The following is a 24,920-nucleotide window of genomic DNA, read 5'->3' on the forward strand; positions in this document are numbered from 1 at the left end:
TAGGTTTTGTTTTATTAAAAATGCTCCCTGCACGTAAACAAGATGAACTGCATAATTCTCCTTCTTTTATCTAAGCATACCAATCCATTCGGTGAACAAAAATCCCATTACATGTCCCTGAGCTAATGTTTCATTTTTAAAATGGAAGTCAAATAAAATTATACTGAGTGTTTTCCTCTTAAACTGAAGCATTGCTACCGGAATTCCTGAGTTACTGACCTAAATGTATTCTTGTTCCCAGGCCAGTTTGAGTTAATGTTGCTGTAACTCGAGTAAAAGATGATGCATGCAGTTGTTAGGGTTGTTGGAGAACAAATATGTCATTTCATTAATGTTTAAATTTCCAGCACTTCCCTGTAATGCATAGCTCAATCACTCCAATACTAGCTTTCAGGGAGCTTTGTTACCTTCAAGCTCCATTTAACTCTTTGTTTTTTTGTTTTTTTACACTGATAGCTAAAGGAACTCCCCCATGAAGAAGTGTTTAGCCCATTGACCTTTAATTATCCATCCTGTAGCTGCAGAGCAACCTGCATGCCAGAGCCCAGCAGCTCTGCAGGGGGCCTTATTGGTGGGTCGTAGACGCAGAGGAACACGCCACGCTCACTGTTGAACATCAGATACAAGCATAAATAAAACATTCGTGCTGCTACTTTAATGAAGTCTCACCCACCGGGTGTAGTGATGAAATATTTACACAGCTGTAGAAGAAGTTGCGAAGCAGAGGGAATGATTAGCGATTCTTTCAAAGTCAGAGATTGCAGCTATTTTTTTTCTCCAGAATTTAAAATGACGTGAAGCATCTCAGAAAAGTTTCTAAATTTAAAAAAAAATATTGCTTGAGTTCAGAATGAAAATATGAAGATATCCCAAATCTCTTAAAATTACATGACTATTTCAATTTCATTGATATCTTAAAATAAAAATACTATTTTATATAACTTAGCAAATCGACAACAATCATATTTACTTTAAATAAAAAAATAACATAATCAGTTATTCATATGAAAATATCAGGCATTATTCTCTTCTGCACTCAATAATAAATGGACTTAAGCTAAAAATAAAGGACATAGACTCAGTAGTCTTTAAATAAAATTTCCTATTGTGCAGAATTTGACCCATTTTGTTCTGCTTTCTATAGGGCAAAACATGTAAAAATAAGCTGGTGAATAGGTGTGTGTGGGGGGTGATACAGACCTTAAGCTTTATCACAATATTTTGTTGTACGTTTGTTACAACAGTAAAGATTATGGTAAAAAACAAACCATATTACCTATGTTTAGGTGACTGTATGGCTGTAACAGCATGGCACAGCACTCACATCACCACAAACACACATTCTTGGATAAACATTCCCATTTGAAACAGACAGGTTGATTTACATCACTAAACTGTAAACAGTAACTGCATTTAAGTCAATAATCCCTTAATATTGATGGAAAAGCATTAGTTCCACTGGACGATTATTTCTCTTATAACATGGTAAAAATGTCTTGGTATAAGTGAAATAATCTGCCAATATTATCAATATTAAAGAATTACTTTCTTAAAGCAATCTCCTAGATAGTTTTTCTTACTTAAAGTGTACTAAGATGTTTGAACAAGAAACTAGACAAAATACTTGGTAAGATTTAGTTTTTTTGCAGTGTACTACTGCAGTTCTGTTTGCAGACTCCATGTTTTGTCCATCAAAGTATCCCAGTCTTGTTCTCTCTGTGGGCGTCTTGAGCTGAAAGTTTTCACCTCCTCATTGACCTTGGAGGACCGATGAAGGCTCTGACCTGGATCCCTGACATGCTCGGCTGCATTGAAAAAAAAGAGTCCTCAGATACATAAAATCTTTGAGGAGATTTGCAGCACTTCCTTATCTCTTTCTGTGTGTGAAAGAAAAGAACTCCAGCCCCCTCACTGTCACACACATCAGGAACGGCTGCAAGGAGATTTGTGCCAGATGCTGCTTCTGAAAGCACATCAGGTGGACAAGGAGCTCTCATCCCCATAGTGTGTGTTTTCTGTGTGGCTGTGTGTATGTGTGGCCTTTGATGTCAGCCAGTAGTGGGAGTCCCCCAGGTGTTCGGCAGCACATCAGGGCAGCATATTGAGAAACACTCCTGCATGTTATCCACTCTTACATGTCGGCTTTTTACACCCTCCTCTCTCTGAGGGACTCTTAGTGTCGGTGTAAAACTTTCTGATTGGGTCTGCAGGAACTAGAAGTTTTTAAAATGCTGATCTGTTCACATATTTCCTCTTGTAGGCCTTAAAATGCTGATTTTCTCTCAAAATCCCTGCCAAGAAATTTTCACTTTAAAGCAACTTGTAAAAGTATTCATAGCTCTTAAACTTTAGTCATTTTTTGCACCGATTGCAGTTTTAAGGCCGATCACTGATCTTTAAAGGCCTGACTTTCAATTTTTTGCAGGATTCAAAACATTTTTATTTTTTATTTTTTGGTGAGGTGACTATTATTTACCATATATGTGCAGACGGGACCTTTTGGGCGGGTCAGTCAGTCAGCCCTCTCTAATGGCAGAGTGAAAGGGGGCAATGGCTGATTTTTAGACCTTTGTAGATGAACACAAGATCGGTTTCACACTTGTTTCCTAGATATTAAAAACGTTTTTCAGTTTCTTATTGTTGTAAAATGTATAAAATTCATATTTTACTTACATAAAATACAATTAAAATACATAAAAGTTTCAGATTGCAACATGACAAAATGTGGAAAGGTTAAAAGGCAATGAATAAATAAATGTAAGGCATTTTATAAAATCATGTTTTCCCTTTATTTAAAACCGTTTGTTCTGTGACTTTGTAACGGTCCACGCCTTTTTAATTTCTTCTCAAATCTCCAACAATTACCCTGATCCGTACAGTGAAAATGAGGGATTAAACAGCATTTCCAAGATGACATTTTTATGTTCTTAGAAGCATTCAGACTAATTTCATGCCTCATGGAGCTTGTGAGAGATTAGTGTGAGTAAATGAGGCCGGTTTGTTGTGTCAGAGGTGATTTGGACTCTTATCAGAGGCTGAGCTGCAGATCTGCTGGAGACCTAAGCTGACAGCCTTAATGGAATGGGAAAATCCAGTAATAGTGACCACTTTAGTTAGCATCTGAGGGTATTGTCTGCCTGTTTGGTGCATAATGAGTAACTGTATGCAAAGGCTGTCTTGGAAGTGCCCCCCTCATTTGGTTCTTTATTGTCAGATTAGTGGTGTGAGGGCATTGTGTGAGTCTGTCTCTTAAATGGAACAACTGAAAGGTTATTATCTGCCTTTATTCTGCTCTCTTTGTGAAGGCCTTGAAGTGTCAGACTTGATTGCAGAGATGAAAATTGTCCCAGTGTTTCTCTGGGTCAAGATGCAAATGGTTTCTTTCGCTCCAGAAAGTTAGGTGTTGTAAATAAGGTGCTGAACTGCTATGAAGGTCATTAATAAAAATTTTAAAAATTCTTTATTGAAGAACCAATTTGCAACACAGTATTCATGGATTTTTCTGTGGAATGTGACTCCAAATTATCTACTGAAAATGTGCCTTTTCACGGATTTTCCAAGCACTTATCTAGTTTGTTTATATTTAAAAAGTTAGCTATCGAACTAAACCAAAAATTAGCTGCGCTGTTAGCGCATTAGCAGCTGTGTGCTCACCACTGTCTAACATACTCTATATAAAAACAGTTTGGGAAGCTGAAATACTTAGCAGCAGTGCTACTTGACACACTGTTGGCTGGCATTTGCAAAGCAGCAAATCCAGGAGGGTATTTATTTTTAGTGGTGCCAGTGTAAGCATCATCAGGAGGGGTATGGAGCGTAAACTTCTTGTGTGGGGGAAAAAAAATCAATTTCACAGCAGTTTGATCAACTAATAAATAGATTTGTAAACAGAAAAACGAAGTGTAATCTCAATATGTTTTAGTTTTAAAAACCCACAATTGAGTTCTAGTTAGTTCTAGTCCCCTCCCCCCTTTATTTCATTATTTACTGTTTTTATGTGTTTTCTCAATTTCAGTCTTAGTTATTTTGTTAGTTTTAGTTAACTATAATGGTTTCAGGTTCTGTCATGAAATACAGAAAATAAAATGGAGTCTTTTTCTTTACCCCTGAATGAATTATCCCTGTATCACGCAGACACAGACAGCAGACAGACTCAAATGTATTCACCAGCACCCCGACAGGCAGCAGTTTTGGTTGTCAGGGTCTGCAGATCATGGGTCATGTGTGTTGGTGCTGCATTAAGTCACAACAGGAACAGATAAGAGCGGCCCCAGGTTGGCTTTGGGAGCCAAATCCGCAGCAGCCCCCCAGTGCTAATCGGATTAGCTGAAAAGTTAGCAGTATGGCCCCAAGGAGACACAACGTTTTTTACACTGACTTCTGCGACATTGTGTCTTCCTCAGCCTCCATAATCTCCTTCTTGTCTCAAAGCCCTTTCAGATCATCTGTATCGCAGTCGACAACAACAAACTGGAGGCGAGGTGAACTGGTTTTAACCTCTGCTGGGTGGGGGGTGGAGGTCTTTTCCACCCAGGTGGGGGAACAATGGCGTGCCCATTTCCTTAAAGAAATGGTTGGGTGAGCACCGCCAGAGGCAGGCGGGACAGAAATGAAAAAAAATGAGTTGAGAAATTATTGGTGGTGACGAAAAGGAGGAGAGAGAGGAAGAGGGTTGGGGGTGGTGGAGGCTGAATGGAGGCAGCAGGGTGGCAACTGAACTTCTAAAGCGCCTTCATGCATGGTCTGCTTCAGCCAACGCTGGAAACATGTAGGAGCACCCTGAACTTTAGCTCCGCCTGACTGTTCCTACTTTACCATTTAAAGCTGTTTGTTTAAAACAAAACGTTACAGTTCCTGCTACTGGGTGAAAATACTTTGGACCACAATAACTGGAACTTTGACCAAATGTGTATTGAGGATTTTAATGATGACACTTGACAAATTGAAATGTCTGCTTCTGATTTTTACAGTTGTTGTCTGTATGATGTGTTTATAATATTTTTATATTTTCATGATATAACACGCTTTGAGCTGCTATGCTATGCAAATGACTGATTGATTGACCTACATTCATATGATTCATATTCATATTACGTCTTATTGGGGTCATTGGAGATACGGAAGAAAATAGAAGGAAGAACTCTGTATTTTTTAAATGAATTTCCTAGAAAGAACTTGGAGATTTCTGAGTTTAAGAAGTCGGAAAGGTGCTGGAAAAACATCACATTTTGATATTAATTTCAGAAATGTTCTAGCAAAATCTTTGAAATTTTTTAGTTTAAAATATTTCAAATCTTCAACTTTTCAAACTCAGACAATTTCCAAGAAAACTTCAAATATTTTTTCTGTCAAATGTTCAGCTCAAAAGAAGAATAAAGAGGCCCACATTTTGATTCCACCACCATGCTTGACAGCTAGTTTATCTTTTAGGTTTTTAAACTTCACCAAGCATGTTTTTATGACTTTGTGGCTAAACAGTCAACATGTTTCTCCTTGGTTGTTGAATTATGCACCTTTTGTCTCTTCCACTAAACGTTCCATTACTCTGCTTGGATGTAGCACTGTCTAATGTTGGTCTAATACATTATTAATTACTCTTATGTAGCATTCTTTTTTTGTGATAAAGTGAATTTTGGGTTTTTATTTACTGTAAGCCATAATTTTCTAAATTGAGAAGTAAATGTAGAAGGAATATAAAAATATATGAGTTTTACTTTAATTGAATCATAGAATCTAACTTTATGTGACATTTTAACTTATTGAGATGCACTCCCATATATTTAAGCCTATTTTTATTATTTTTACTGTGTGTATTAGTGAAAATTCACAAGAAGTTCAAACTTCAGCATTTTTATTTCTATGTTTTTAAACACCATATGCAGTTCAAATAAATAAATAAAAGGCCCAAATTAATGATAGTAATGTCTATGAGGAATGAGCGTGAGAACAAAGTCCCACTTGCTAATGAGTTGAGGAAATTAAGTTACACTACACTGAACATAACAAAGCACCTAGCAGCAGTGTGAGAACATGGGAGAAAAAATGGGGTATTCTTTTAAGATCCCCAAAAGCAGATTAAAGAGAAAAAATGACTTTCTTTTGGTGTCATCCTTTTTTTTATTATTATTTGTCACTGCATGAATGGACCAATAGAACAGCTGCCAAGTTCAACATGGCTGAAAAGCTCTTGGCACATTGAATCAACAGCTCAGCGTCGAACTGGCCAGCCTTCCTTCAACTGCATTCCCAAAATGATGCCAAGGGAACCGATTTTTCTGGCCAAGATGTGGTTTTGTGGCTGCAGTCAGTCAGGCAGAAGGAAGATGAAAATGATGCCATGTAGAAAAGAAGCCTTTTTTTCTTCTTTCTTTGTGCCAACGTGTCTCCAGATCGGCTTGGGAGGACAGTGATCTGCCAAGCCCGCTGCACTGAGAATAAAGCTAAAGGTCAAAATTAGTTAGAAAGAACACAGTCGCTGTGAAATGGATGCATGGTTTATTGCAATTGTGGCTTTTTCACTTGATTTATGTGCATTTAAATGTGTGTTACAGTGTGGGGCAAAGTGGAACTGACTATGAATGACAACCTGGAGGTGTACCTCGGTGACCCGGCTGAGATCCCCTGCCATTACAGCTTCACTGGTGTGAACGAAGAGCCCAGCTTCGTCATAATCCAGTGGTTTGTGGTGAGTAAACAGACAGTGTCCGTCTGGAACTAGCTGTTCCAGAAACAGTCATGGTTTCTGCTTCACTTGTAGCATAAAGGTTTAGATTGCTGTAATGTTCCATGGAGAATTGCGAGTTGATGCCTACAATTTTCACATTTATCTGATTAATCACAACACAGCAGCAGTGGTGGGCAACGATAATTAAAAAGTTAGTTGCTCTGACACTAAAATAGTAATATAAACATTAGTTCCACTTTTTCTAAAGGGCATCACCAACACAATATTTAGCGGAACATAATGCTAAAGCGTTAGCTTCTATTCAAACTATATCTGTCCTTAAAAGGCTACAATCCTTGAACACCACTTAAAAGATTTTAGCGCAGTTAAATGTGTTTCTTTTTTGCATACAAAGGTTCCAGACGGAATGTGTTTCTGGTCCTCAAGATGAGTTTAAGGCTTCTTTCTGCCGTCTCTTTGTTTCGTGAATGGAACGCCTCTGGAAGGCTCTTGACTATTCCTACCTGGTTTCTCTTCAGAGATCTGCAGGAAACGGCTCACGGATGCGGATCTTCTACAGTGACATCAACCAGCAGATAGTCGACAACAACACAGACTACAGCGACCGCATGGAGGTGACCTCAGACCAGAGAGGAAACACACTCCTGATTCAAAACATCCAGCTCTCTGACGAGAAGGAGTTCTTCTGCGAGGTCAACGGGCAGGAGGCTGGCAATGCCGAACGCAAGACTCACCTCAGGGTTTTTGGTAAGACAACGCACAAAAATGACAAAGTATAACCTAATAGAAGATGTAAACACCTTAAACATCTTCAGTTGCAAACGTAACTGTTATAATTGACCAAATATCTCATTTTTCAGCTCCTCCAGAGGCTCCAGAAATTGAAGGCATCCCTAATGGGATTTCTGTGACCAACATGATGCCATCTAAGGTGGGTCAACTCAGTCTGAAGGTCAACAAATGCAATAAAATCCTAAAAAAAAAATCTGGATAAATGAAACCAGGGGTGATGGTAGGCGGGTACGGTTGGGTACTGAGTACCCCAAAAAGATTTAGCAGGGGTACGCAGTACCTGCAAGAGAGGGTAGCGGCTGTCTGCTGTAAAAAAAATCAATCGGTTCACTGTGCAGCCGGTTAAGTATTAAGTTTAGATTGACAATGGTATATTAAAACCATTAATTTAAGTAGGATTTTTCTTCATTCTATCAGGTTTAAAATTTCAAATCTTACTTGACTTAAAAATATCTTAAAAGCAAAATTAAATGTAACTTACAAACATTTGCTCCTGCTGTCGTTGTAAATTGTGACAAGAAATTTTGCCTACTTGGAGAAGAGCTACAAAGAAATAATTTTGTATATATAATCTGCCAATGGAATATATATATTCCATTGTCATAGAGCCCCCAAGAATTTAAAACTACTTTCACCCCTGATTGAAACTCTATACAAACCCTTCCAGGTGGCGTCATGTGAGGTTCGCAAAGGATTTCCTAAACCCAACATCACCTGGTACAAGGATAACGAGCCACTGATGCCTCAAGTAGGACGTAAGTTTTGAATGCTGAGGCTTTTCCTCCTTATCTTAGAGTATTTATATCAAATTTTACGTGATTACGTGATCGTTTTACGTGAGGTTTAACCACTGGCTTAGCAACAGGTTTGCTGAAAATTTTTAAATAAGAAATACCCACAAAATAATTTATATATCAGTACTGATAGCACAGTTAGCCTGTTAGAAAAAGTACAGTCCTTCATGGGTAAGTATTTAAAAAGTACTTGCATGGTAATTACTTACATATTTCTAAAGCTTGGTTTAACTTTGCTTGCTAAAGGTTAGTACCTGTAGAATCAAGAAATCCTGTAAACATGTCTGACAACATGAAGTAGGCTAAAAACATGCGTTTTGCTAGATATGAAACTATTGTAGCTTAGAGTACCTTGTGTTGTTCTGCTCCTTATTTTCATTGTCATAGTCATTGTGAGAAAAGTATTGATAAAGGTAAAATATGTGGAAATGTTTGATAACCTTTACAGGGTCTATAAAGAGTATTCAAACAACCCACCCATTTTCTGGTAACAACTCAAAGATTTTTAGTGTGTGGAAAATGAGTTTCTTCGAAAACTGCCGATTGTTAAGTCACAATCAAATGATCACTGCCCTGTTATCTAGCAACCCCAACCAAGCCCAGCACCGTTACCTAGCAACCAAAGCCGAGTTGGTCAGCTGGTTTTACTGCTCTATGCGCTGCACAATGGCTGCTGGAAAAGACAAGTGCTCAGTTGTTGACACACCATCCAGAAGACACTTGCTGCATTGTTATTGGTTGTTCTGGAAGTTCCACTTCTACTTTTTAAGTATGTATGGTTGTCTAATTGTGTATCTGTTTGCAGCTATTTTCACAAGCGAGTTTAAATGTTGTGTTGGGAGTTGTGGCCAGCAGCAGCTTATTTGGATTTAAAATGACAAGATGCCCTAAAACAACTCATTCTGAAAGCATCTCAAAATTGACAGAACTGACCATATAAAATCTCATTATCTCAAACTGATTGTGTGCAAATATGTAATTAACGTGTTCAACAAAGCATAATAGCATTTACACCCAAAGGATGCTGACTACTTGAATAATCAGGTCTTTTAACATTTTCAACCACAGAAGTTCACATGAGCTGATTCAAACACTTCATTTTGACATTGTTTCTTGCTGTGTTTTCACTGTTCCAGAGGTAAATGTGATCATCCTGGTGACCCGGGAGCCCAGAGGCTTCTACTCTGTGCAGAGCACCCTGGAGTACAGGATACTGAAGGAGGACAAGGACTCCCATTTCTCCTGTGAGGTCAGCTTCTCTGTCCCGGGAGCCATCAGGACGAGGATGTCCCAAAGCATCAATGTCACCGTTCACTGTGAGTTTCATACGGTTATACTGACCTGCAGTGACTTACTGCAGTAGAGCAGTAAGTCACTAATTAAAGTCTAATGCTGTCTGTTTCACCTCGATTCTTGACTGTAATTGTCTCCAAGTTTTGTCACCATAATTGCCTGACAACGCTTTAATTAGTTTGGCTCAATGCTTCCAGGCTTTGCAGTTAGATAAACAGTTTCCTTGCTGTTCTGTATTGTTTCCAGTTCTGTTGCTAATTTCAGTATTTTCACATCAAACCATACTTTTTTTTTTATTTGACTTGCAGTTCGCTTGCTTCTCCTAGGGAGTTTATTGTTTTGCATTCAGCTGTAAAAGATGCTAATGTAATTGAACTTGTACATTGTGAGTGGAATATTCATAAAAACGCCCACGATGGAAATGCTAAAGCCAGTAAATCCGCAGTGCTGGGGAAAACGCCTGGAAAATGGAGGAAAACTGGTGCACAGAGGTTAGACGTTCAGATTTAAAATCTCTTCATCCCTTTCTGATTTGTCTGTTTGCTGAGTTTGTTAAAATCTGAATATTTTACAAAGCTTCTCCATCAATCTTAAAAATGAATCTTAGTTAAAATTCAAGGACAGAAAATACATCTAGATTAAAATAATTACACCTTTGGGTGTAAGATAAACAGTCCTGGCAAACTAGCAACAACTCCACCCAAAAACACCAGAAGAGTGCAGAAAAAAGAAAATTAACTTACTTGAGTTTTAACATTGAACATGAAATGAACACCCTACTGAACAACAGGGTATTAAAAACTTGGGTTATACTCTTGTTGTTCCTCTCCATGTAAATCTTTAATAAAAGGTGAAATATTTATACAAATTGAAGAGAAACAAGAGTGCATGACCTGCTAATGGGTAGATGTCCCATTTCTCCTTTCACCATACCTACGTCACTGACGGTGCTATTCGACTGAATAATACTTTATGGGCACCGAAAAGCTGGCCACGCCTCTATTTTTTTTACCAGTTTAAAGTCTTTTTAAATATATATTTTTTTCCATTTCAAAAGTTTTTTCCAGTGGCAGTTTTTTTTTTACACTTTCAGTTTCAAACTTTTTCCAGTTTTAAAATAAATGTAAAGTTTTAATTTTTTTTGTTTGTTTTAGTTTCAAATGTTATTCTTATGAACAAACTTTATGGCCCCAATTTAAGTCCATAGCACTCAGTTTTTGTTCAGCACAAAGATTTGGTCGTTCAGACATGCAGCAACATTCGATGGCCTCGTTGAGGACTAAGGCCTCAATATGTGGGCTGAACTTTACCCCTGCACACCACTTGCAGGAAATTATTCCTAAATAAAGAGATTTCAATCTGCTTTGTTGTGCGTAGTTTTAGAATGAGGTGTTAAGGCTTTACACAGACAATGCACTGAAATCATAAAATAACACAATGTTCCAAGTCTCACTGTATTTTAATATTGAACAATAAAAGGAGCACCACATTGAACAGCAGAGGGGATAGCACCATCAGTGAAGTGGGTATGGTGACAGGAGAAATGGGGCACCTAATACTACCTGCAGGTCATGCACTCTTGTTTCTCTTCAATTCGTATAAATCTTTCGCCTTTTACTAAAGAGTTCCGTGGAGAGGAACAACAAGAGTTAAACCCAATTTTTGATACCCTGCTGGTTAGTGGGGTATTCTTTGTGTTAAATATGAAAACAAAGTTATCACTAAAATTCTGAGTATTACAGTTCTTACAATATCTCTGGTATATTAAAATGCCTTAAGAATCAATCAAGTCAACTTTTCTTGTTTCATAGACATCCTTTTATATATGTTACATGTGCAATGAAGAAATATTTTTTACTTAACTTTGAGAGCATGAGAAATGCTAAAGACAGACTGAAAATGCTGTGAAAATGTATCAATATATTTTTCCCACATCACATGCTCATAGAGTATCGATAATATTTCAACAGGACCAACAATTTTGAGACTGAAAAAAACAAACATTGAATCTTAAAACTAGTTATGAGTATTTTTTACATTTTCAAAACTTTTTATATATTTTTTCCTTTTGAACAAACTTTATGGCCCAAATTTATCTCCCTAGGACTTAGTTTTCATTCAGGACAAAGCAGAGTGTTGTCGCCATAAAAGCCACAAAACAGGAAAAAGTCACTAGATTTGTTGATGGTCACTGTTTTGTAAAAAGTCACTAGTGGAATCTGAAAAGTTGCTAAAAATAGTTGCAAAGTGCTTTGCTACATTGCATAAAAGCGTGCATAATTTTCATATCTAGAATTCATTCAAATTCAAAAATACTTTACTGATCCCACAGGGAAATGATGTGGAAACTCATATTAAATTCAAATCTTCAAATAAAGTGGTTAAAAAACATAGATGTGGCCAGCTTTTTGGTTCCCACAATGCATTGCTATAGTCAAATAGCACCGTCAGTGAAGTGGGTATGGTGACAGGAGAAATGAGGCACCTACAGCATTAGCAGGTCATGCACTCTTGTTTATCTTCATATTGTATAAATCTTTTGCCTTTGATTTCCGTGGAGAGGAACAGCAAGAGTTTAACCCAATTGTTTAATACCCTGCAGATTAGTGGGGTGCTCATTCTATGTTCAATATTACAACTTAAGTAAGTTAATAGTAAGGTTGAGATTCACAAATCAGTCACAGATATAAAATGGTGCCCAGTGTGATTTGAGCACATGGTGATACACTGTAACATTTAGTCTGTTCACTATTTTAAGCTTTCAGAATGAGCTGTTTTAGGCTCCACACACAGTGTATCACCCTTTTTTTATCTGACTATATTGTAAATTTCAACATTACTATTAACTTATTCAGCATTTTAATATCTAATATAATCTAAAATCACTCTTTAAAAGTGGCTTTTTGAGTTTTAATTTGGAGAAGTCATTTGTAATGTTGACTGTGTTGTTCCAGTTGGGTTTTTGTTTTTTATGAACATCAGATCATTTACATATTTTGCCAGTAAACCCAATCTGCAGGTTCAGCTGTATCAAATAAAACTTCCTCTAGTTATTGTTGAAACAGTTTTGTAAATAGCCAGACTGGATCTGTCAGCATTATGGAAATGATCTTGCGAAGTGACTTTACCAGCATGGTGAATAAGCCTGCCTAATTTAGTTTTTTTCTTTGTGTGCGTGTGTGTGCGTGTGTGTGCGTGTGTGTGCGTGCGTTCGTGTGTGCAGACCCCACCACCATGATGGAGCTGTGGAAGGATTCGCCGCAGGGCTTGGTCAAAGAGGGGGATACCGTAGAGCTGCGTTGCCAGGGTGACGGCAACCCCCCGCCGATCTTCATTTTCAGCAAGGAACAAGTAAGAATGGAGCGTCTTTTCTCACCCTGCATCCCCCGAGAGCGAGTGAGTGACACACAAGAGACGCGCAGAGAGTGTTTTTGAAATGCAGCACTCTCAGCGTCCTGTGCAGACACGAGCGTGGAGGGTCTGTGAGGACAGATCCAGACCGGGTCTGAGACCGGAGGCCATGTTGTCGAGCAGGGCTCGTTCCCACGTCAGACACACATTCATTGTGTCTCTGGAGAACACAAAGGCTCAGCTGACTGCAGGATGAGCGTTTCCTAATCAGCCGGTTGGCAGACTTGGTCAGACAGAGTAATTTGAAGAAAGGGAACATGTGGTGGAAACAACACATTTTAGAAATATATTCAGGCTTAAAGCTGCAGTATGCAAAAAATATTTTTTATATATATTTGTTAAAAACTGTCACCATGTCGTGGCGGTGTGGTATGAGACAGATAATCTGTGAAAAAAATCAAGCTCCCAGTACTGCCAGTGCTAATTAGAAACAACCAGAGTGAGATATTTAAGTTTTTGAGTTTTTATGTTGCTCAGTCAAATAGCGCCGTCAGTGAAGTGGGTATGATGACAGGAGAAATGAGGCACCTACAGCATTAGCAGGTCATGGGCTCTTGTTTCTCTTCAAATCGTATAAATCTTTCGCCTTTTACTAAAGATTTCCGTGGAGAGGAACAACAAGAGTTTAACCCAATTTTTTGATACCCTGCTAAGTGGTGGGTTTTTTTTTCTGTGTTAAATATAAAATCATTAAGTTATTTCTAAAATTCTGAGTGTTACAGGAGGTGGGTCTTAGCATTGTCAATCATGGGTGTATGTGCCTCTCACCTGAGGCACCATCTCCCCTCTCCCTTGGAAACTAAATGCAGTTTCATTTTCAGGAGCCGGATGCGCCGCTGGAGAGCAGAGGTGATGTCCTGATTCTGCCGTCTGTGTCCCGGAAAGACAGCGGCATCTACCAGTGCCGTGTGCTGGACTCTGCTGGACAAACAGAGATCAAAGAAGAGGTCACGCTCACGGTGCATTGTACGTAGGAAAACATACGACACGCCTGCACACCGAACTGCATTTCTGCAGAATTATTCTGTACTTTAGTATTTAGAGACGTTGGAGTTCAATTTCTGATTCAGGGCTGGCTGACGATGGGATATTTTAGGTTTTGTTCTGTGAGGCGTAAAACATCTTTGTGTAGAAATGTGATATCCAGCATTCTTCCAAATAGCTAAATCTGGAAAGTTAGACATTTTCTGGAATAAATAAGGACATTTTCAAGTTTGAAAAGTCGAACATTTTCTAGGAGATTGAGCTCAGAATAAAAAAAAAACAAACTTGGGCATTTCTGACATTGTGTTCTTGTGAGTGTGTGTGTTCATGTGTGCACGCATGTGTGTCATGTCCCATTTCAGATTTGGACCCGGCTGTTGTGGTTCCAAAAGAGTTGGAGTATATGGACAAAGGTGAAAATCTGGTGGCATCGTGCAACGCCCTGTCCTCTCTGAAAACTGTAACCATGTGGTACAAGGTAACTTCATTTCAGTTTGAAGTTATTACCTGTTGCTTGTGCAGTTTTTCCTTCAACAAAACCTTCCATCAATGTGCTAGGATACAGGGATTTCTGAGTGGCCAAGTACTTTGGCTGGACTAAATTTCCCATAAACTCTTGAATGGGCTTTTATAAAACTCTCAACACTGCAGTTATTCCCTGTTGCTTATGCACTTTTGCCTTCCACTAAACTTTCCATGAACATGTTTGGATACAAGGACATTCTTTAGCTCACTTGACAGCTGTCCAATCAGCAGTCTTCCCCCTGATTGTTGTGGCCATAAAGTTAGTGCTGTTAGTGAATTGACCATTGTGATGATGTTCTGGCGTTCTGGTGGCGTCGCTGACCTTGGGGTTGTGTCTGGATGTTTGCTATGGGTTTGTTTAGGAAGGGAAGCAGGTGGGTCATGGCAACACGCTGCACCTGAATGATGCCACCTACGAGACGAGTGGACGGTACGTTTGCGAGGTGACCGTTCCCTCTCTGCCCTCCCTGCACACCAACGGCTCGGTTAACATCATCGTCCAAGGTCAGTGAGCTGCTGCTGCTAACTTCCTGTTACCTTTTAAGGTCAGAGCTTTGAGTTCTGATAGTTTCTAGAGGACGTTCAGGGTTATGAAGACGTAAATGAAATAGGGTGAAGTGTTTTTAAGGGTATATTGCAGCATGTTGGTGAATGTTTACTAGAACTGGATCTGGTGAATGTTTGTGGTGGCTGTTCCTCCAGGCGGGCCTCAGTTGGCCGGCATGGAGGACGAGGTCCAGCTGGAGGAAGTGGCCGGCCACACGCTGAACCTGAGCTGTGAGGCCCGCGGGCATCCACTGCCCAGCATCACCTGGAGCATCACAGGCAGCCAGGTAACTGTTCATCCAACCATACATCCAACTGTGCATCCAACTATTGCATTGTATACAAACTCGACAATGCTTCTGATAAAACTATCCTTTGGCTGGAGTCTAACAGTTGGTAAAGGCAGCACTAAATAAAGACAAATATATGAACATTTGCTTTGGAAGTTTTAAAAAAGAGACGTGCTGGATTTGTTTTCATGAAACCTTTAGTTAGATTCAGTTTGTCCATTTTTTAAGAGAGATGTCGATAACTTTTGCATAAATAAAAATGTCTCTTTCTCTGTAGAACTGGCAAGAAGTGATGAGCAAAGCAAACGACCACATGACTCACAGCATGGTGTCGGTCAAGATCAACTCGGACGTCAGCGCCGTTTGTAACGCGTCCAACAACCAGGGCACTGAGGTCAAGGTCTTCAGCATCAAAGCCAGTAAGCGTCTCTTTCTTATGTATATTGAACAACATGCAAGTTAAATTATCTGATTTAAAATTTGGAAATTGTTTGATGAATGAGTCACAGCTGTTTTTCTTCCTCCTAATTTAGCCCATTAAAACCGAGTTGTTGTTCAACCTTAAGATGTTAAATTTATTGTTTGATTTGCTAAAGAAATTCTAGACATTAAATAATATTTCTCACAAGATAAATTCACTAAAGAGTGTTTAATAAAGTTTTTAAGTCTGACTCATTCATTTTAGCTTAAAAGACAAATTATGCAATACTATCAAATTTGTTTGATTCATTTTTTTGAATTAGACATTTGAAACAAAGGTTTGAGGATGTTTACTTCTGTTATTGTGTTATTATGGGCTGATATTGATTAAAATAAAACACCTGTGGAAAATGAAAATAGGATTCCTGCTCAGTTTTGGAAATACTGGGATCTGTGTTTTTTATTTGCCAAAGCTGAAAAAGTTTGAACTGACAAGACACAACCATTGATGAACCCTCCCCTACATTTAGATGATTTATCTGGCATTGTGGAGTAATGTCTCATGACCTGCATGAATCGACACATAGTTCTTTAATCCAACCCTTTTGGTTAAAAATGATGTCAGGTTTTCTTAATCCAGCATGATCCACATTAGATGTTGGAAACTCTGAAGAATAAAGCGGAGCTCTTTTGCTGTAGTTCATTCAACCTGCCAGGTATCCGCTGCAGTCGACTCTTGGCTCATTTTGCCCCTCCAGCAATTTGAAGAAAAGATTCCCAAGACGAACACATATAAAAATTCAAATGACTGTATGTGGTCTTTGTGTTTTTTATTACATCCAAATTTGGGTCAAATTTACTTACAAATTCAAGGCATTTTTTTCAAATTTTTTGACTTTCCTTAGAATTGGAGAGTCTATCTGTGTCCAAACGTTTTTGATAATTAGATTGAAAAAACACTGGACTCTTTCAAATCCCTCTCACCTCGAGTCAGTTAGTGAGAGACGGGAGTGTCGAGGGAAGGGACTTTGATTGTTTTTCTAGTTGTATATGCCAGCATTGTCATGGTTTCTACTTGTTGAAGTCAAGCTAATTTAGGCTAGTTAGGGTTCATATCAATATATACAAAAGTTGTAAATAGCTAACTTAGAAAACACCCAAAACTTCTCCTTTCTAATGTGTTCGTTGATTTGATCAAATCTTTGACTTTGTCTGAATTCACGTCTCATGATTTATTCCACATCTACATGTTAAGGTTGTCAAAGTCCAGCTAGGAAAGCTGACCTACTTCCCTGTCCCTCGCTATTGTTTATTTAATTTAAACTTTTTAGTAGCCTCTGAAATGTGATACCTTGATATCTAGTTGTAGTGTTGACAGTAGCAGCAAATAATAGTGTCCATTTTTTTCATATGTTATGTGCACATTTAGATATATATTGACAACTTAACAGCTAAAACCAATGCTATCACCGGCGAGCAGTTTTTAGCCCTCCAGCAGGGAGCTGGGGTGGGACCTTGAGCAGGTGACGTCACGCTGCAATGTATCATGGGCATCACTGTCAAGTTGGGTTTGGACATGCTTTGTTCATGGGCCTCTAACTTTAAAATAAAGCATTACAAAAAAAATTTTTTACACTTGCTTATGGTGTGTTCACTGATCAGACACTGATACGATTTTTCAGTTTCAGAGCAGGCCAAGACGAAAACCGACCAATTCTGGTCACCAGCCGAATTCTTGTTGCATCTTTAACAACAACCAGCTGATAAATGATCGCAGTTTGCTCTTTGACCAAATGTTTAACACAGTAAAAGCAGGTTTGCACTAATTTTAAAGGATGTGTGTGTTTATGTGTTGGATTAACGTTGGTGGACGTGAACTTCTTCCCACTCTGAGTGTTGTTTTACTCGTCCACAGTTCCCAGGGTCACCCGTACTGCTCCCTTCTCTCCCGGTAAGACGATTACCGCCCTGCAGTCTCCAATGTTGCAGATTTCCAGCTCAAACGCTTTCCTCTCAATGTTACGCTTTTCACCAACATCCGTATGTGACAATGCAGGCCTGCAGTAGGCCATGCATTATTTACAGGCATTCCACCCCAAGACTGTCTTTAGCTTACTGGCACATCTTTGAGTTAGCCCTTGGGTGTTTTTAAATATTCTGTTTGATTTTTAGCGTTAAAAAAAAAAAAAAAATCTTAACGCCAGCAAATCCCAGATACTCGGATCCAACACGCTGCAGCTATAAAATATTATTTGTTTATGCCAGAATTTTTTAAGTAAACAAAAATCAGCAATGTGGAAAAAGACAGCTAGACATTAATCGTGTTTTATGGTTGGTTTAACATACCGGGTTAATTTACACTTCAACTTTGAGGGGGTTGCAATTATCAGGCAGTTTTCTGACTTAATCTGGGCTGTTAGTTCGTATCGTTAAATCTTTGCTGGACTCTGGGGGAAAACATGGAGTCTGACATAAAAACAACAGAGGGAAAAATCTGGTCCAGAATGTTCCCAAACAACTTTTTACTGCTTTTCTTTTTGTTTACGGCTATTCTAAACTAATGCAGTCAGAATAAATTACATCATCAACACTTGGTGCAATAAAAGGTTAAATGTTTCTCTCACTTTTTATTGAGTCAGTACATTTAAAGACTAATCCTATTATATTGGAAGGCAACTGTTCACTTAGTTAAAAACTGATGGAGTCCATTTATGATTGATAAGTGAAGTGAGGGACAGATTCTAGAAGAAATATATTAAGAGTTTTTTTTCTTGTTAGGTTTTACTAGAACAATTCAAGGAGTCTGCACAGAGTGATTCAACATCCAGAGCTATTTGCTGCAATACTGATTTTTTTTCTTGTGTTGCTTTCAAAATAGTTTCTCTGAGCATAAAACTTCCTTATAAAGTCTGGAGCAGTGTTGCTAAATTGCAGTTGCACCAATTGGTTTATATTTAACTTGTAGGAATGTAGTTTGGTTTATTTGCAGAATATCAAAGACTGAAGCTTCTTCTGGTTTAGATGGGTGAAAAAAAATCATGTTTATATTGACCGTGGAAAACCTGGACATAGAAACACATAAAAAAAGTTCAACCCTTTAGATTGTTTTGTAGGAGCAGCTTGGAGATAAAAATATGTTTTCAAATGTATTTTGTTTTTGTAAGGTTTTATGAAAACCTTACAATACCTATATTAAGGTCAGACTAAAATTTTTTTTTTTAAATATGAGAATAAAGTCAGAATATGAAGATGATAAGGTCATAACAGCAGAATAAAGACTCAATATCACCAGAAGAAAGCTGTAAAAATAATAGAAAGAAGTTGTTTTAATGAGACCAAAGCTTCTCATTGAAGATCTGATATTAGTTTATGATTCTTTCTTCTAAATAGGCATTTTGATGATGGTCTTAAAGTTCTGATACTATTAATAATCTGATGTGTTTAAAGATCGAGTATTTATTCATAAAACTGATGTTCAACATTCCTTATTTTAATTTATTATTTAATTATTTTTGGTTGAATTTATCATAAAATTACTTCTTTATTCTCTTAATATTATGAATTTTCTTCTATTAATTTGACTTTATTGGCAGACAACTTTATTATTACAGCTTTTTTTGGCATATTATGACTTTATTCTCATAATATTTTGACTTTATTTGTAAAAAAACATTTTTTCTTAGCCTGGCCACACTACTCTGTTATAAAAATGTAACATTAATTATAACATTAAATTATTTAGCATTCTTTTCAAATTCAAAAATACTTTATTGATCCAAAAAGGAAATTTAAATGTTGTTGCAACTCATAAGATTACAGACGTGCACATGCTTTAAACTTAATAAACCAAAAACGTGAAAATATTTTACTTTTTGAAAAAATTTGGTTAAAGTTTGGTTATTTTTTGACCCTGTTGGGGGAATTTTATTTTCAAATTTCCAATCAAATTTCCTTCCAAGACAGAACAATATTGTTCAGTCTTTAAGTTTGGCTGAAAACACAGAAGAAAAGTCAACATTTGCATATCTGGTTTGTTTGAAATAGAGATTTTGTAATATTGCAACACTGGGCCTTACAGGGTTAAACATGAGGGGTGTCCAAAGCGTGGCCCGGGGGCCATTTGTGGCCTTCTGAATGACTTGGTGCGGTTCTGGGCCACAACTAAACAATGGCATAAATTCGATTTATCCGCTCATGCGGTGATGGAGATGCATAAATCTGCTTGCTTCGTTAAAATATTGTGTGCTTAGTTTATTTTTGAACAGGCAAATATGAAAAATAAGGTTTTTTAAAACAAAATTCTGTGAGTGCTTTCAGTTCGACATGTTTCACCTTCTTCTTCTTCTCCTCCATCTGCTTCATTGTCTCTGGTGATTCTTGCTCTTCTCTGAAATGTTTCTGTATTTTTCTGCATGTTTTCTGCATTAACTGCATGATGTGAGTCCCTGCCTGATCTATGAGCGGAAACTTTGTAGCAACACACCTGCAGAACCGACTTACTTGTGGTTAATCGGTTAATAATAACCTTTTTCACATAATTTTTGTTCATTCAAAATGTAAAATCATAATTTTAAACTGAAAGTTGAAACATTTAATCTGTAAGAGAACATAACTTTTCTTTTTTTTTTTTTTTACAACACTGTAGATCATGTCTAATAGTTGCTATGGAGATCTAAGGTACTAACTTTCTGCTCTTTGTGGCAGTTTTTCAACATTGAGCTTAGAGGCTGTCAGCAACATGTGGGGGTGGCACTCTTAGCTCCACACAGTCCTTCATGTTCTGTCATCTGTAGGACTTCTAGCTTTTTAAAACCTTGTGCACCAGTGTGAACCTTCACACCAGAAACCAAATGAACAAAAAACAAACCATCACTTAAGACCCATTAGAACAAATTCTTTTTCTGAAAGTTTGAGTGGTAAATATACAGTCTGTTTTTGTTGTAAAAAAAACGAACCCGTTTGTGATTATTTAGACAAATAAATAAAATCTGAACATAAACCTTGACAGCACATGTCTGCTTCTGTGTGCAGTTGAAGGCAGCGGGGTGATCATAGTGGTGATCATACTGTGTTTGCTGCTCCTCGCCTTCCTGGGAAGCGTTGTCTACTTCCTGCATAAGAAGGGAAAGATCCCCTGTGGACGTTCAGGAAAGCAGGAGATGTGAGTACCGTCTCGCCCTCTACTCATTCTGCTGCACAAAATTTCAATCACATCTTTATTTTTCTGCATAGAACCCTCAAAAATTGCATTTGTTGGCAAAAGCCAGAAATTTCCCAGCTTGTGTGTGAACTAAAGTTGAGCAACCATTCCCAGTTCGCATGGAGACGCACAAAATAGATCCCAGTTGTATTTACACACTTATTTAGCTCCTACCTTTACAAAGGTACAGGTAAGAGCTTTAAACCACCCAGCTTTAAAGCAGAGAAACAAAGTGTTAACTCAGTTCGGCTTTTCAGATTTGGTGTTTACCAACCAATTCACTCGAAATTCCACAGCACGTCTACATGGAGATGCTTGTCATAGTCAAGCTAGCATAGCTGACCTACTTCCCTTGCATTCGCTTTTTTTATGAAAAGGTTTTCCTGGCATTGTTTTTTAGTTGTTATAGTTTTGACAAATATTAACAAAGCACTGTTTCCCTTTTTCCTTTTATATATCACACATACATTTAAGATTTAGCCCATTATGTTAACAACTTGGCCGCTAAAACCAATGATTGTCGTCGTTGGTGAGCAGTTTTTTGGGATCTTGTGCGTGTGATGTCATGTTTCAACGTGTCTATAGCACCAGTTCATAATGTCTGTGTTCATCCGGGCAGCACCAAAGAGAAGCCCACCAAAGACGACATCGTTGTGGAGATGAAGAACAACCCAAAGAGCGAGGATGCTGTGCTGCTAAAAGCCGTGAACGGAGAGAAGAAAGGTCCCAATGACCAGGTAACTGTTGTGGTGAGTGAATACACCTGCAGAAAGAGAGGAAAAGCAAAACCGAGAAACCATAGCAACAAACATCTGTAGCAATAAAAACTACATCACTGAAAATTACACGAGAAAATCAGAGTTTAGTAATGTAACGTATGACTTTTTTTATTCTCGTAAATGGACGACTTTTCAACATTAGAGAATATTGGAAGTGTCGCCACTTTATTTTATAGATATAAAACTTTACTAGAAATTGCGTTGGGTTTATTTCAAATGTGAAAGAGACGGAAAAGAAACAGAGGAAGGAGGAGGAAAAGGTTTCAAGGGGAAGGAGATCAGAGTAGAAGAGTGAAAAACGGATAGAGAATACAAGTCAACAGTCTGCTTTTACACCTACAGAAAGAGAGAAAAAACAGAACTGAGAAACCATAGCAACAATCAACATAACATCATCATGACTGAAAATAGCATATTACAAGTTAATACAAGAAAATAGAACTTTTAATATTGTAAATTTTTGCTTTTAATCATGAAAAACTCAATTTTGTTCTTGCTAGTTTATCACTTTTCAACCTGCAAGAATGTCAGAAGTGTTTTATTGTAAATCAAACAATTCCAACATTTCAATAAAAAAAATTCAGTTTTTTTAGTGGAAATGTACTCCTCTGTTGCCACTTTCTTTCTTTCTTTGCTCAATAATCCGTCGTGAAAACGTGCTTCTGAGTGAAAGCTGTTGTTTTAAATGTTTGGGATCTCGTCTGAGTCTTGTGGAGTTGACCTCTCCTGAATGATTTGAGTAAATCTCACTTTCTCTTCCGTCTGTGCAGTAAAACTTCTGAAGGTCGTGTGGAGCCGCAGCGGGTCGCAGTATCCGGACGGAGGTTATTGGCCCGGAGGAGACCCTGAACGTTCCCACTGACCTCCTCCCTGTCTGGACGCTCCCTCCCTGTTCCTCCCTTCATTTTTTGTTCTCAGCAGTATTCAGCAGGTTTTCCCACACACACGCACGCACACACACAGAACACACATTTCCCAGGTGTGTTTGTACAGATTTGTACCTTCTGAATGAGTCTTTGCTTCAGCATTCAGTTCCCTCATTAGTTTTCAGCTGTTTGCTGTTGTTTAGTGTTTGTACGATGGTGAATCATCCTTCTTTTTTTATGAAAGTGTAAATATTATATATATTTTGTTATTTAAGATATTTTGGCTCAGATTTCCATTTCACAGCAGCGTCTGGCTCGTGTGCATGTTTTCTATAGTTTTTACTTTAGTGTCCAGGTGAGATTTGAAGCAGGACTTGATGGAGACCAAACGTTGTAAAAACTCCTCCTACATTCGACCAAAACAGCTTATTTTATTTTCTGCTCTGCAGGACCGCCAGTGATTATTTCACTGGCGGCCATCTTTACCAAACTGCTGTCACGTTCTTGTACTGTTTGTAAATATGCTTAGGTTAGAGACCTGCTAGACCTCCTGAAGCTCAAACAGGTCAAAGTTACACATCTGCTGTGCCTGTTTTTTTATTTTTTACATCAAACACTGAATTTATTTTATTATTTTGAAACTGTTTTTCTCTGTATTGCCACTGATTGGTCAGAGCCTGAAGGTCCCATGTGTTTTTGCATGTTTCATACCACAACAGTTTGGACTGACGATGCTTTTATACAGAGAGATCACTGTGATAAACACAAGAAGGTTCATGGTTTCCTTTATCTGAAGTGTTTGGAAACAAAAGAAAGATTTTTTGTTCTTTTATAAAATCCATCTTAAATGGTTAAATTTTTCATCTTAAATGTCTCTATCATAATTCATTTAATTAGGTTAATTTAAATTTAGAGAAGTTCATCTAATTTTGACAAATTTAAATTCAATCCTAGTTTACACTAACGTCAAAAAGCTGACCCAACCACAAGATATTTTTTTATTATTATTTACCAATTTAAAGTTTGGATTTCAAAAATTTTTTCCCCAAACTTTTTTATTTGATATATTTCATAAAACAAACAAGGAAAGATTTAAGATGTCCACTTTAGAAAACAAGTAAAAAAAACCTTCTTATGTTTAAACCTTCTTCTTCTTAGCTGACGGCTTCATATTTCAGGAAAGCGGTCGTGCCGCTCTGCGAGTCGGATGTAATTATAGTGGATGGAACCACAAACTGAGGTTTAATCTAAAACAGGCAAAGAAAACATGCAAAAAAATACTGCTGGGTTCCTTCTAAAGGCTGGCGTTGTGAATATTTCTCACTGTGTATTTTATTTTGAAAGGGTTCTTTTGCTGCCAAGAGTGCTACACTGCCCTGATGACTTGCAACATTTAAATTCGTAGTGAAGTATTTTCAGTTTTTCATTTTTTTTTATGTCTCGCTGAATGACGAGAAGCGATGCCGTCAGTGTTTGAACAGATTTCTGGTTGGATCCGTGAATCTTTATTTGTTCAGTGGTGAGAAAACAGAGTTTGAAACTGATTATCTTTCCTACATGTCTGTAAATTTAATGCTCAACATGTGATTCTTTTGATGCTTGTTTTTTGTTTTTTTACAAGATGCCAAATAAAAGTTCCACCTAAAGAAAAGGCCTTGACTTGTTTCTGCAGAGCTTTCGAGTGTCTAGTGTGTGTGTGTGTGTGTGTGTCTGTGTAGAAGTGAGCGCTTCCAAACCGCTGTCAGCGCAAACTGGGAAGCACTCCGAACGGTAGCTCAGATTTCCTTCCTGGACAGAAAACACATCTGCAAAGAATTTAAAGCTGCAAAACAAACGTTGAGTTCAGCCGCTCGGCGCAGAGCCTGCAGGCCTCCAGGTGACGACGGCTCAATAACGACCGAGATGAAGCAGCTCAGAGGGTTTAAAGGCATAAAACGGTTCAGATCGAGTTTTGTTTTACATTTTCTGCTCAGATATGTGACCTCCTGGTAGCTTATGGACTTGTGAGGGGAAAGGAAACGTTCGGCTTCTGTTTAATAAACTGAATGTTGGTTCTCCATGTTTGGTTCTGTTTCAGGTGACAGAAGACCGACTTTGTAATTGTCTTTATGTGACTCTGAAGGTTCAGATCTGAGTCGGTCAGGCCTGATCATTAGTGTCTAGCTGTAACAACTGAAGCTGCATGCTGACTCTGGATTGTTCCTCTTTAGGTCCAAAGAGAATATCAGCAGGACAAATATTAGACCACAGCACAAGATGTTTTTAGATCATTTTTGTACCATGTACAATGTAGTTTTTATGGAAGTATGAAGTAGGTTTTCTGTAGATTTTACTT

General features: G+C 38.0%; 1 protein-coding gene across 2 annotated transcripts in view; it reads left to right on the forward strand.

Moving 5' to 3' along the window:
• mcama (melanoma cell adhesion molecule a) overlaps nt 1–23,239 on the forward strand; it is a 58,517-nt gene extending 35,278 nt beyond the window's left edge. Inside the window, exons 2-16 of one of the 2 annotated variants that reach the window (XM_008428553.2) lie at nt 6,552–6,685; nt 7,204–7,432; nt 7,546–7,616; nt 8,145–8,232; nt 9,408–9,587; nt 12,788–12,915; nt 13,797–13,941; nt 14,322–14,437; nt 14,847–14,988; nt 15,187–15,317; nt 15,598–15,739; nt 17,656–17,691; nt 20,772–20,901; nt 21,560–21,689; nt 22,490–23,239. In XM_008428553.2, coding sequence (XP_008426775.1) covers nt 6,552–6,685; nt 7,204–7,432; nt 7,546–7,616; nt 8,145–8,232; nt 9,408–9,587; nt 12,788–12,915; nt 13,797–13,941; nt 14,322–14,437; nt 14,847–14,988; nt 15,187–15,317; nt 15,598–15,739; nt 17,656–17,691; nt 20,772–20,901; nt 21,560–21,689; nt 22,490–22,492 — 1,805 coding nt within the window. In that variant the 3' untranslated portion in view covers nt 22,493–23,239. The remainder of the gene's footprint in view (nt 1–6,551; nt 6,686–7,203; nt 7,433–7,545; nt 7,617–8,144; nt 8,233–9,407; nt 9,588–12,787; nt 12,916–13,796; nt 13,942–14,321; nt 14,438–14,846; nt 14,989–15,186; nt 15,318–15,597; nt 15,740–17,655; nt 17,692–20,771; nt 20,902–21,559; nt 21,690–22,489) is intronic. The other variant, XM_008428554.2, reaches the window with a different exon arrangement.
• The last annotated feature ends 1,681 nt before the right edge of the window (nt 23,240–24,920 follow it).

The sequence above is a fragment of the Poecilia reticulata genome, linkage group LG14 (assembly GCF_000633615.1).
Source record: "Poecilia reticulata strain Guanapo linkage group LG14, Guppy_female_1.0+MT, whole genome shotgun sequence".
In the NCBI taxonomy this organism is placed as follows: domain Eukaryota; kingdom Metazoa; phylum Chordata; class Actinopteri; order Cyprinodontiformes; family Poeciliidae; genus Poecilia; species Poecilia reticulata.